The sequence below is a fragment of the Ipomoea nil genome, unplaced genomic scaffold, assembly GCF_001879475.1.
Source record: "Ipomoea nil cultivar Tokyo-kokei standard unplaced genomic scaffold, Asagao_1.1 scaffold3170, whole genome shotgun sequence".
NCBI classification, from domain to species: domain Eukaryota; kingdom Viridiplantae; phylum Streptophyta; class Magnoliopsida; order Solanales; family Convolvulaceae; genus Ipomoea; species Ipomoea nil.
Window position 1 is genome coordinate 1,628,495 of NW_017619598.1, and position 13,132 is coordinate 1,641,626.

Below are 13,132 nucleotides of genomic sequence, written 5' to 3' on the forward strand. Positions count from 1 at the left end.
GGTGGAACTTGTTGCAATTCAACTTGTCATTGATGAGCCAAGGGGTAATACATGATTGATCTATTCTCTTGCCAATAGCCTTGTTAACCACTTAATAATTGAATCAGTTCTTGATCTCGTGTGTTATGCATTGCTAGTGATGGCTTATGTGAGATTCCGGTCATGGTTGTTTTGCTAGAACTTGCCTCATTACTCCCCAAGTGAAGTCTAAGATTTGCATGTTTAGAAATGATTTAGGCCATTTTTTGTTTAGCCCGAGCCTTTCAAGCCTACCCTTTACAGATGTGTTTACCACTAGTTGTCCCCGTTGAGCCTTTTGTGTTTGTTTAATAAGTGCTAAGCACTTGTCCCTTCATTGTGATTGTTTTTCCTTGTGTTAACCCTCATCATTTAACCCTTAACCCCTAGCTAAAATGTTTCACTCCACCCTTGAGAGAATAGAGCATTTATTCTTTTTCTTTGAAGAGCTCTTTATTGGAGCTTGTTTTGTTAGCAATCCTCTTGATAATTTTGTCTAAGTGTGGGGGTATTGGTTCATGAAATAAGTTTGTTTATTGTTTTGAATTAAAGAAAAGAAAAAAAAAGAATGATGAGAAAATTGAGAAAAAAAGTCTTGAAAAAGAGATGAAATGAGAAACATGAAAAGAAAAGGAAGAAGAATAAAAGTTTGAAGATTGATTATAGTTTGTGTTGAAAGTTGTACTCAACCCCCACCTCTTTAGAGTGTTGCTTTGTGTCAATTGTAAATTGCTCTTTTTGTCCATAGAAGTTATATCTCTTCTAGCTCCAATTGTGAATAAATGTGAAGTTCTCTCCTTTGTTTTATTCCTATACCCCTTCTTTGTTAACCTTTCACCCTTATCCCCATTACAAGCCTAAGAAAGACCTACTTGATCTTAGCATGCAATCTTAGAGTTGAACTAGTGGGAGTATGAAGGGCAGGCCTATGGAATCTCATTCAAAGCCAAGTTTTACATAATCTCAACTTAGCATTTGTGCACACTTGATCATCACTCACTTAAATAATTTTGGTGCTTGGTTAGTGGCTTGAGAATTGAACTTGTGTGGAAGGCTAAAATGATTCTTGAAACAAGTTGTCTTGTAGCAAGTTGGTTTGTGGTTTGAGAGGTTGTGCAAAGTGGGAGTATGATCAATTCCATTGCTAGGTTGGTGATTTATTTATTGTCTTTGCTTGAGGACAAGCAAATGTTTAAGTGTGGGGGAGTTGATAAGTGCTTATTTGTCTATATTTTCCCCCCTTTCACTAAGCCATTTTGCTTATAGATCATTCCAAATTTCATTAGATTATGATTAAATTGTGTTATTTTGCAAGGAGTTTTGTTTGGAAACAAAGATGAGTATTTTCAGGCATTTTGGTGGACATTGGAGTCAAATGGAGCATTTTGGATGCATTAGGAGTCCATGGGAGCCAAGGAGAAGCTATGGAGATGGGCAAAACACTTCCAAGGAACCATAAGGGTGGTGCTTTGAATGGTCTTGGTCATTTGAGCAAACCAAAGCAAAAGAGAAGCAAAAGATCAATGCATTGCAATTCCCGACCAGCACGTCGATGTCATAGTATTTGGATCATATCTCGAGCTACAAATGTCCAATTGAAGTTGTTCTTATGTCATTGGAAAGATAACTTGAAGGGATACAACTTTGGTTCAAGCACCAAATGCTAATTCGAACGTTTCGAGGGTGAAAAATGACCTAGAAGATAGACTTAGTGCACAGGCAGTACACACTGCCTTGTGGCCACGGGTCTGGCCACGCTCGTGGCCACACCCATGGCCACTGGGTAGTGTAAACTGCCTTTCTGGCCATGGGTGAAGCCACGCCCATGGCCACACCCGTGGCCAGGCCTCTGCAACTTTGCTCAGCTCGTTTTTGCTCATTAAAAGGGGGATTTTTGACCCCAAAAACATCATCTTTCATTTCCCTTTCATTCCTTAGTTAGGTTTAGCTCTAGTATAGCTTAGATTAGTGTAGATTTAGGTTCTTTTTCACATTTCAAGCTTGTAATCAAGGATTCAACACTTGGACTCCAAGATTTGCCATCCATTTCTTTAGAGAAGTGTTCCTTCCTTTTATCTCTTTATTTTGCAAGATTTATGTTTATTACTTGTGTTTTTGTGTTCTTTATGCTATTTAATCACGAGTAGTTAGTTTATGGACTTGAGTTAGGGTTTTATTTTCTATCTTGATGCTTGATTTGTGATTATTGCAAAAACGGGGAAGAAATCCAACCTAGGGTTCATGTGTTTGTGAAGGTTTTGTATTTATATCTTGTTAATATTTGATGTACACATTCATTAGCTTGTTTTTGGAGGATTCCTTGCCTCAACGAGAGTTGGGTGATGAATCCAAGCCACCCCTTGCATAGACCCGATTTCTTCCTGCGAAAATAGGGGAATTGGGGGCTTTAGATGCTTTGTGTGCTTGATGGACTTGGAATAGATTCACCACGAGAGTGGGGCAATTCCTTGTTCTAATCCTTGTTTATTAATCACAAGAATGGTTCGTAGACTAGGATACCTACGTGCATTCCCGCTTGATTCCTTGGTTACTTGTTCTCCCTAATCCCTTAGGTTGTGCTATGCATCTAGAAGATAATGCTCCCTAGCTTGAGTCCTATTTCTTTATTTTGTGTTTATCTTTGTGTAAATGTGTTAGTCTTATCATTTCCTTAAGCTTGTAGTTTGCTTAGCTTCTTGTTGATTTACTTATGCTAGTGTCTAGTTTCTTGTGATTGCATATTGCGTGCCATATCCCCCAATCCCCTGAGGACGACATAACACACCTGAGCACACATCTTATTTTTGCTACAATTAATCGGCATACGGAACCACAGGGCTGTCCACGGGTTTGGCAGAGGAAACCGGCGTGGCTACCGGCTTGCAGTGAACCATGCCTGCTCGTTTGAGAATATCCTTCATGTAACGCTTTTGTGAGAAGAGCATGCCACTAGACAATTGAACAGTTTCAATTCCCAAAAAGAAAGAAGGAACTCCCATATCACGAACTTTAAACTCAAGAGCCAACTTACTAACAAGTGTAGCAACACGATCCGAATCAGAAGCCATAACTAAAATATCATCCACATAAACAAGAAAATATAGCCGAATATTGTCACGTGAATAAACAAATAGAGAGACATCAGTTTTAGAAGGCGAGAAGCCCACAGAAATCAGAAAATCATGCAGTCGCATGAACCAGGCACGAGGTGCTTGCTTAAGCCCATATAAAGATAGCTGAAGCAGACACACATGATTGGACAACGTCTTGTCCTCATAGCCAGGAGGTTGGCGCATATACAAAGTCTCAACCAACTTCCCATTTAAGAAAGCATTATGGATGTCCAACTGACGAATGGTCCGTCCATGAGAGACAACTAATGATAAGAGAAGACGTCCCGTAGTTGGCTTAACCACATAAATAAAGGTCTCAAAAAAGTCATCTCCAGCAACCTAATTAAAACCCTTAGCAACCAACTGAGCTTTATGTCGCTCAATTGAGCCATCCGCCTTTCTTTTGGTTCGAAAAATCCATTTGCAACCAATAACATTCATACCTGGTTAAAAAGGAACAGCGCGCCACATTTCATTATGAACCAAGGAATTAAACTCTGAGTCCATCGCATCACGCCATTCTGGGAATTTTACCGCTTGAGAGTAACAGGTTGGTTCGGGCACTACGGTAGAAGTTAAGGCAACATGTTGATGTGGTCCCGTGCTGCGAGTGGCCATAATATGCGATCGAGGAGGAGGAGGTGCCGCGACTCGTCGAAGACATCCGCGCGGCTTACCGGGCTGCGCGACCGGCTGGTTCGAGACAGTCTGCTCACTAGATGCGGACTGCTCGGCACCGTCTTCAACAGCCGGAACGAGCTCAGTGGGTTACCGAGCGTCATCAACAAAATTGGCCGAATCACCGCCATCTTGACACGTCACAACTGGCGCAGCAGCCCATGGTTCCGGACACGGTCTAGCAACCTGCGAGGCAACACGTGCAACAAATGGAAAAACAATCTCATTAAATCGAACGTGGCGACAGATAAAAACCTTGTTAGTGTTAGTATCCAAACAACGATAGCCATGATAAGATGGAGGGTCCATGGTCCACTATGGCAATCATTATTGTGTGGACCATGGTTTATACAAGTTGTGTGGACCATATTTTATATACTATAAAATAATGTACATTCAGTACAAAACTAATGTACACTCAGAACAAAAATAATGTTCATTGTATTCAGGGGATGTACATTATTTTTGTATTGAGGGTACATTATATTGTATAATGTACATTCAATACAAAAATAATGTACATTTAGTATATTAAAAATGTACTTTTTATTATGATCCATATAACACTGTGTGGACCGTGGTCCATACAATAATTTGCCCCACTATGGACCACATTAATTAATCAAGGGAATTCTAACTAACTTAAATTCTTTTTAACTATTTGTTAACGGAATTAATTCCATAATTAATCTTGATTTGAAGGCCTTAACACGGGGTGTTATAACCACGGTGCATGGCCAAAGCCGCCGGAGCACCAACGCCAACCCCATCATTCGCGCAGATCCACTCCTGGTAGACCAAGAAGTCCTGCACCTCAGTCAGAGAAACCGGAGCACCCCGCGATAAAGTAACCACCAACGGACGGAACTCAGGTCGGAGACCACGAAAGACGTATAAGTTTTGATCGTCCAACGTAATCTCCCGCTCGGCAAGAGCGAAGTCCTCAATCATCATCTGAGCATGGCCGATGTAGTCCGATATAGAAGAGTCCCCCTGACGCAAGCTTTGTAACTCACCAAACAACCGCAACGCCAGAGCCCAAGTAGAAGAGGCGAGGGTTTGTTCAATGGTTAGCCAAAGCTGTCGAGAAGTTGTCCGGCCAATCGCAAAATGCAACGTCTCCTCCGAGAGAGACGAAATCAAGAGCGACAGGATCGCCTTGTCCTGCTGCCGCCATGCCATCTGTTGAGCCGAGAGATCGGCCACCGCTGCTGCTGCCGGCGCACTGTCCGCCGTCGACGCATCCGCCAGCGATGAAGACGGGTACGGCATAGTGCCGTCTACAAAGCCGAGAAGTCCTTAGCCCTCCAGGAATGGCAGCATCTGTGTCCGCCAAAATAGATAATTCCGGGAGGTCAGCTTCAGGGAAACAAAGTGATGAGCCGAAGAGAGGCTATTCCCAATAGGCACAGGAGAAGTCATGGTAACGGTCCGGTTAGAAGAACGACCAGATCCGTCATCATTAGCACCGAGATTCTCCATGAGAGAAAACCTGGATACTGATACCAGATGAGAATATAGATTGTGTTGTATTCAATTATATACCAAAATCTGAAGATACAAATATAAAGAGACTGAATAGAGTTTTAGTCTAATACGAATAATATAGTCCTAATAGATATAACTAGTATTTGTGCATATAATATTAGTTGGGAACTCGCTAAACAACTCAACGATGAGAGACTTTATCAAACTATTTATTAGTAAAACTCAAGTAAACTTGGAGAGAGAATTTATAGAGTATTGCTTGAGAGTAAATCAAATAATATTTTGTGAAAACTAAATTTATTTATGAATATGGGACCTAATTAAACATATACACCTAATGGATTAATTGTGAATTTCTCATATTGAATAACTTGGAATACCCAATTCAAAGTGGTTAAATATTTTATAGTTGAGTCCCTATTCTGAATATTTTTATTGTATTAAAAGAATTGAAGTAAAATTTTAATTAAATCAAATGAGAATTGAAAAAGTGTTTGAAATCCTAAAAGTACTCATTGTCCACCCACATTGGATGGATACATTAGGGCAAATTTTACTGTGGACCAGGGTCTATCTAGCAGCGTGGACTAGAAAGTATGTATCATTTTAATTATACTTCTGTTTTATTTGACAATATTGTTATGTATTTTTGTTTCATTTTTTCTCGACACTAGTTTCATTATAGCAGTATTAAAGTATCATTTTAATTCTACTATAGTTTCATTTGATAATATACACATTATTGCTTGAGTTCTATTTTTATTTTATTTTTTTGTTTCATCTTTCACACACATTAGTTTAATTATTGTAATGTTAAGTATTATTTTAATTGCACTTCAGGTTATTTGACAATATATGTTATTGTATGGCTCTGAATTTTAGTTTCATTTTCCACGCGCACTAGTTTCATTATAGCAATACAAAAGTATAATTTTAATTATACTACAGTCTCATTTGACAATAATATGCTTTGTATTTCAATTTCATTTTTCACAAAAGCTAATTTCATTATAGTAATACTAAAGTATCACTTTAATTCTACTATAGTTTTATTCGACGATCATGCATGGTCCACACAACGATGTGTGAACCATGGTCCACTGTATAACAACGGATACAGTAATAATAAGACCAAAATTTATCTCTACCAAAAAAAAAAAAAAAAAAGATAAGACCAAAATTTATAGTCGCGCACTAAAATTAGATAAATAAATAACTGAAGAAAAAAATTTCAAAATATTACTATAACGGGCGACCAAAAATAAAATGAATTTTTCGTTTCAATTAAATTGATGAATTCTTTGTATTTGATTGCAGTTTCATTCTCCCAAAATAGAGCTATAATAAAAGTTCAAAAATCTTCAATAATAACTAAATAATTAAACATCCAGAATGGACAACTATTAATTCTTGTGTTCTAAATCACTAAAAATGATTATTAAATTCAAATACACAAAATAATATAATGCATGCCCACTCACATACACACACATTATATATGTTTATTATTGCTTTCTTAATGGAAATTCATTACTTTTAAATAACTATTTATTAAAAATAGTATTTATCAACACTCACATAGTTATGATAGTTGTGAAGTAATTACATTTATTTTTAAAAATATTTACTCTTTCCGTCCCACTTTATGTGTCTAGTTCGACAAACAAACGAGACTTGACTGAAATTATTTTAATTCAATTTTAATCATATTAAGCTCAGTATTAATATATAAAATTTATATATCTAGAAATTACATTAAAAGTACTATTAAACAAAGAAAATTAAATTAAAGATAATTAAAAAATACTAAAGAAAATAAACAAAAAAGAATGAGTATAAAACTTTTATTATTCATATTTGGATTTTGAGTCAATATTTTGACTTAATCGATGTTTGATAATTTTTTTTTAGTACTACTGATGACTCTGTTACAATGTAGTATCTGTTCATTACTTTCTCAACCTATTGAAAGCACAAAGAGTTAATACCGTCCCGACTGAAAAATTTTGGAAATTCATTTTGGTCCTCAACCGTCCAATTAATGGTATTTGCATTAAATGTGCTTCCAAAGTAGTAATTATTTTACCCTGTGACGATGTAAATTAAAGTAGATTTTGAGCATCCTTAATTTTGACCTTTATTTTGTGAATTCATTGTTTTTGAATCATTTGTTTAATTCTTTTTCTCTTTGTAATCCATTAGATTATGGGAATTGAATGATTTATAGTGTAACTGTGTCAAATTAAATAAAAAAAAAATGTTTTATCAGTTTCATTGTCCAGTTGATTGGTTTATCAAAAGGTTGTCGCCGGAGAAGAAAATCCAGCGTGTTTGACATCATCTTGATTATATTCCGATCTTGATAAAAAAAAAAAAAAGTCTTGCTTTTCTTCCCTTTCTGCTCCTTTGTTCTTTAAGCATTCAAATCTCCAAAACTTTCTTTCCTCAGTGAGACTAACGGTTTGTTCACAAGCTCCCAAAGAGGTGATTCTTTAACTCTTGTGTGTGTGTGTGTGTACATATAAGAAGGTTGAGGATTGATTTTAAACCATACTAAGAGCAATGGACTTATTCACTAAACTATTAGAACATCAAAAATTTATGCATTTCTACTACAATATATATAAGTTAATGTTGGTCTCGGTAGGGTCGAAAGGATAGTCTAGAGAGGGGGGGGGGGGGGGGTGAATAGACTCAATTCGATTTCACAGAAATAACTCCTTTCGGGGTTATTACGCAGCAGAATAGTTAAGCGAGTTTTATATTACTTTGCACTGTTTGTTGCTTTATGAGAAATTTTGGTTGTGATGGAGTATGATATGCAATGCACGAAAGTAAGCAAGCTGAAAGTAAAGAGATAGGGACGAGAGATTTTTATAGTGGTTCGGCCAACTGTGCTTACTCCACTCTTCTTTCACAACTTGTGAAAGGTTTGCACTATCACTCCTAGTACAAACTACACCCAGCTAGCTTCCTTGATCACTAAGCCGGACAGCTGCTTGTAGGTTTTTCAACTCCTAGAGTTTACTCCGCCTCTATCAACGTCTTCTTCAGAGTTGAGGGTTGGTAGAAAAGATTTGCGTGTTTCTCCAACTGGTTGAAGTCTTGGCTCGCTGGTTGGATATTGGATGATCAAGATATACAATATGCAAGACTTCTTCAAGGTTGTGAAGATGAAATCTGATAATTCTTCTTGTAAGCTTCACACCTTAAAAACACTGGTTTTCAAAAGCTTGAGAGAGTGAACTAGTATAAGGAGCTTTTGAATATGTATGATCAGTTGTAATAAAAACCCGCAACTTCTATCATAGAGAAGATGGGTATTTATAGGAGATAAAACATCCATCCGTTGGAGGGAGATGATATTTCAAACCTATGATCCAGTGGTTAAAGACCGGAGAGCCTGGTGCATTTATTGCTTCATTAAATGCAGCTGTATCATATAGACGTTGGAGGCAAGAACTCTTGCAAGTTTTGTCTTCTAGCTCTGAAAAGTGGTACTATGGCATTTAATGCACCTAGATAAGCGTGCTCTCATTCTTAGGATTACTTATTCCTAGGATGATCCATCAGCTGAGACATTTGACAACATTGTTCTTGAGTTGAGAGATGATAGATTGTCTTGGCAGTCTGAATTTTAGATATAATGTCTCTGGTCGAAAGATTTCTTTCGGTTTCTGCTTTCAATTGTAAGGGATCATATGTTCATTCGCGGTTTGTCTGAGATGTAGTTCTGCTTCATTAATCAGCTCTTCTTTCGTTTAAAGAAACCTAACTAAAAGATCATAACTCGGTTTCGTGTGTTTGACTAACTTAACACAATTTACACAGTGAGTTATGGTACCTTTCGTCTAAGACGAAGGTAGCGAAATAAATGACAAAAAGTTAGGGGTCTACTATCTAAGTTACAATGGTATCATCAAAATCCTAATACATGTATTCCTAACAATTTCCCCCTTTTTTATGATGCCAAAACCTATACTCTGCTTATAATGCTGATAATTGTCCCATAAAGGATTTTTCATTTCAACATAGTCAAACAGAAGAGTTTACACTTAGCTTCTAAGAATTATGAAAGATACAAGTAATTAAAAATGGGTAACAGAAGATGACTTTTATAGAGATCAAAAGCACTTACAAAATATTGTCAAAGGCATGGTTGTAAAACTTTTACTTGTCTAAAAGTTTCGCCGTTTGTTGCTGAGCTTCCTTTCGTTCCTTTTCATCTCTTTCCTTCTGTTGCTTGAGCATCTTCTCCATGTCGATGTCTCGGTTGATATGCTCTCGGAACTTTTGGATCGGATTCTCTTTAACAAGATCTTCATACTTTCCTTTAATGTTGCAACTCACATAGTTATTGTATGCTTCGAGGAGGTCTTCTCCTTCAATAATGCCGAGATTCCACCAGGCAATGAGCTCAAATGAGTGCATCCCTTCGGTGTAGTTCTTCCCTGATTCTATGTGGATTTTGAATGCAGCATTATATTTTACTCCTGATTCAGCATCTTTCTTCACTTTCGTTACATCCTTTATTTTATCCCTTATCCTTTCTCGCTCATTCAGCTCTTTCTCTCTATCAAGTCTCGCCTCTTCTTGTTTATTCCATAACTCTAGGTTTGCTTTCTTGATTTCACCATTCCTTTAGCTTTGATAGACTTGCCTAGAGTAGTTGTCTTTCTTCTTAATCCAAATAGGTATATTGTAACCTTCGAAGCGTTTTCCGCTTCCTTCTTCATATGGTTGATAAGTGTGGAAATTTCCTGTAGCGTCCATGGTTATAGTTTCCTTTCGCATCAGCCTTTGGCGGAGGTTTTTCTTCTCTATGTTCATTTCTCCGAAGAATGAGAACTCAGAGGTGGATCCGAAAGATTGACGAGGTTTGATGGGATGTTGTCTGGATTTTGAAGAGTGTTGTTGTCGAGATCTAGATGTTGGAGGCGTCGATCTCGTGTTTCTTGGTGAGCTTCTTCTTTCTTCATATCTCGTGGTTCTTCCTTCACTGTTTCTTCTAGATTCACCGGGACGAGATGGTGATCTATTTCTGTCTTCATCCTTATCGTCATCCTTTCTTTTCTTTTCCCCCTTTTTGGCATCATCACACGAGGAGGCAGAGAACCTGGTCAGATTGTTAACCGCATTAAGGACATCCTTGACATATTCGAGCATTGTGAGCTGATATTCTCCTATCCGAAACATGTTGTCATGCCCTAAGTCAATCTCCGTGCACGCAAGCTCAACTCTTTCTTTGAGGCCGAATTGGGAGAATTTGAGAGCATTCTGTTCTTTTGCAATTTTGTCGAGAAGATCACTTTGACGATGGAGTTCCTATGTTATCTTTTCTTGTAAATCGACAGTAGACGAGCTTGGTTGTTGTTGAGATTTGGTCTTCATCAATTGGTCCACCTTATCACACAAGTTGGCTAAGGTCAGGCAGTCGTGCTCTCGATGAATTAGGTATTGTTGATGTATGAGCTCGGCTTGACGGACTGTGCTCAGCATCTGATGCATAATGTTCTCGGGATCAAGCTGCTCGAGAGTAGGACCTCTTTCGGGATAAAGGAGCATGGTTTTCGAAGAGCACTTCTGTGCTCAAAGACAAATGGCAGTGCTCGAGGTGATGCTTCCAGTGTGTCATCACGAGGTGATGCTTCCATTTTATCATCACGAGCTTAATTTGCAATAGCTTCACTGTATCTTGGTGGAGGCATAGAGTGAGCCGGATCACGAGGGGGATTGTCCTTGGGTGGAGATGGGCAAGGTGCGGGGGATCTATCAGGTATGTATTTGGTGTTGCCAATGATAGGAGATTCGCTATCATAGCCCGAATTGTCATCATCGTCATCATCATTATCCGAATCATCATCATCATGTTCATCATCGTCGTCCTTCTTCTCATCATCTTCTTCATCAGCGTCATTTTCATCATCATTCTCATCATTTTTGTCGTCTCCGCTACCATTGTCACCATCATTTTTTTTTCGTCATATGGAGACTCATTTGCTTCAGAATTAGCTTCACTGCTTTCGTTTTCTGCATTTGTTCTTCCGTCTTTAGCGACATCTTCAATTTCCTTCCCTTCGTCGTCCTTGGATCCGCTAACATTGTAGGCAGGATCATTCTGATGGGTCCTTTCTAACTCCGTTTTGACTTTGGATAAGAGGAGAGCATATCAGAACTCTTTCATTTCTTCTTCAAAAACTGGATCCAAAGGCAGCTTAGTTAGTTCAATGCAGATGGGAGCTTTGTCTTTTCCAATAGTGTGGTTGGTCACTTTGTAAGAATACACTTGATTTATGATTTCGAGACGTGTGGCATTGTAAACGTCTCGTGTGCCAAGCCAGTCAAGAGCAAAGTCTTCTTCGTCCTTCATTTCGTCAAAAGCTTCAAGGAATGTTTGCAGAGGTGAAGTTCGGCATTTTTGCCATTGCATGACTCTCTTGAAGTTAGTTTCGATTGAGAGTCAAAGCAGTTGGTCTCTTGATGGAGGAGGGTTTTGAGCAGCTTCTGGTACAGGTACAACTGCTCTCGTTTCTGCTTGTAAGGCAGGTACTTGAATAACTTTAGGTCCGGGTATTGCTTCTTTCGGATTGGTTTCAAGCTGTGGAATCACTTCTCTCGTCTCGGCTGGCTGGCTAGGTTCTTGTGGGAGACTTAAGTGATTTGAAGATTGTGGCACACTTTCGTCCTCGTCTACCATAGCAGGTTCTTGTGTCAAAATAGGAATTATCTGCTCTGCACGGGTAGGTTCTTGTGGGAGGGAAGTTTCGGCAACCGGTGTTGATAGAACAATTTGATCATTGACTACTTCTCTCGTCTCTACTGGCAAGCCAGGTTCTTGTGGGAGACTTAAGTGGTCAGTGGGAGCTGGAGGATTGCGGGTATCCTTCTCCACCTCAGCAAGTTCTTGTGTCAAACTCGCGTTGAGTTGCTCTGCCAAGATGAGTTCATGTGTTAAGGAAATATGCCTCAAGCTTTCTGCACTTTCAGATCTCGTCCTTCGCTTCTTCGAGGCTTTTCGTGATGGATCTCGTTTCTTTTCTTCACCCTGATAAGATGCAGACTTCTTTTTCAGCTTTGTTCTCAAGTTGGACGTAGGAGGAGGAGCTAATCTCGCCATGATTTCATTGGCTTTAGCAATAGTAGGTCGAAAATGACCTTTCGATGCTTGTACAGGGCTGGATAGAGCAACATCTTCACCTTCGGAAGAGTCATCAATGATAAGAGGTTCTGTTATCGAAATTTGGGGTGTCTTTTGAAGGTCTTCTTTCTTGGTATCAGCTAGAGGTTCTGGTTCTGTGGTCTCGGGAACTGGTTGAGCGTCAGATGGAACTTTCGTTGCTGGTGCAGGGGAGACTTTGTCTTTCTTCGGTTTCTTGGCCTTGGGCAGATCATCATCAGTTTCTTTGGCCCTTTTGGACTTACGTTCATTTTTTCACCGAGTCCAACGGAAATCCTAGCTCTTGTGCTTTCTTCTTGTCATATCCAGAAGGTTTGGATTTCATGTGACATACCTTTCGTCCAGGGGAGACTCTGGCGCGTAGGGGAACTTTCTTTGTGGCGAGAAGATGGCTTACCAAAAAGCCAAAGCCAATTTTCTTTGTAATGTCTCCTGGTGACGATCGTCCATAGGTGATGACATGTTGAAGTTGATTAAAGACAACTTTCGACCAGTCCACTTTGTATTCCCCAAGAAAGGCGTGTAGCATCTTCAACTTGTCCTTGGTTACATCGTCTATCCCCGAAATCTTGTGTTCTACGATTTTGTCGAATATGTCAACAGTGAATTCGTAGTTTAGTCGAAACCATTTCTTCTTTAAGGGACAGGTGATCTCGGT

The 13,132-nt window shown here is 38.9% G+C and overlaps 1 protein-coding gene across 1 annotated transcript; it reads right to left on the reverse strand.

The window, feature by feature from the left end:
* Positions 1-10,966: 10,966 nt before the first annotated feature.
* LOC109167855 (cation channel sperm-associated protein 2-like) lies at positions 10,967-11,667 on the reverse strand. Its single transcript, XM_019316927.1, has 2 exons — positions 11,474-11,667; positions 10,967-11,249 (listed from the first exon to the last, which is right to left on the reverse strand). The coding sequence occupies exons 1-2, from the start codon at positions 11,665-11,667 to the stop codon at positions 10,967-10,969; spliced, it is 477 nt and encodes a 158-aa protein (XP_019172472.1).
* Positions 11,668-13,132: the final 1,465 nt, after the last annotated feature.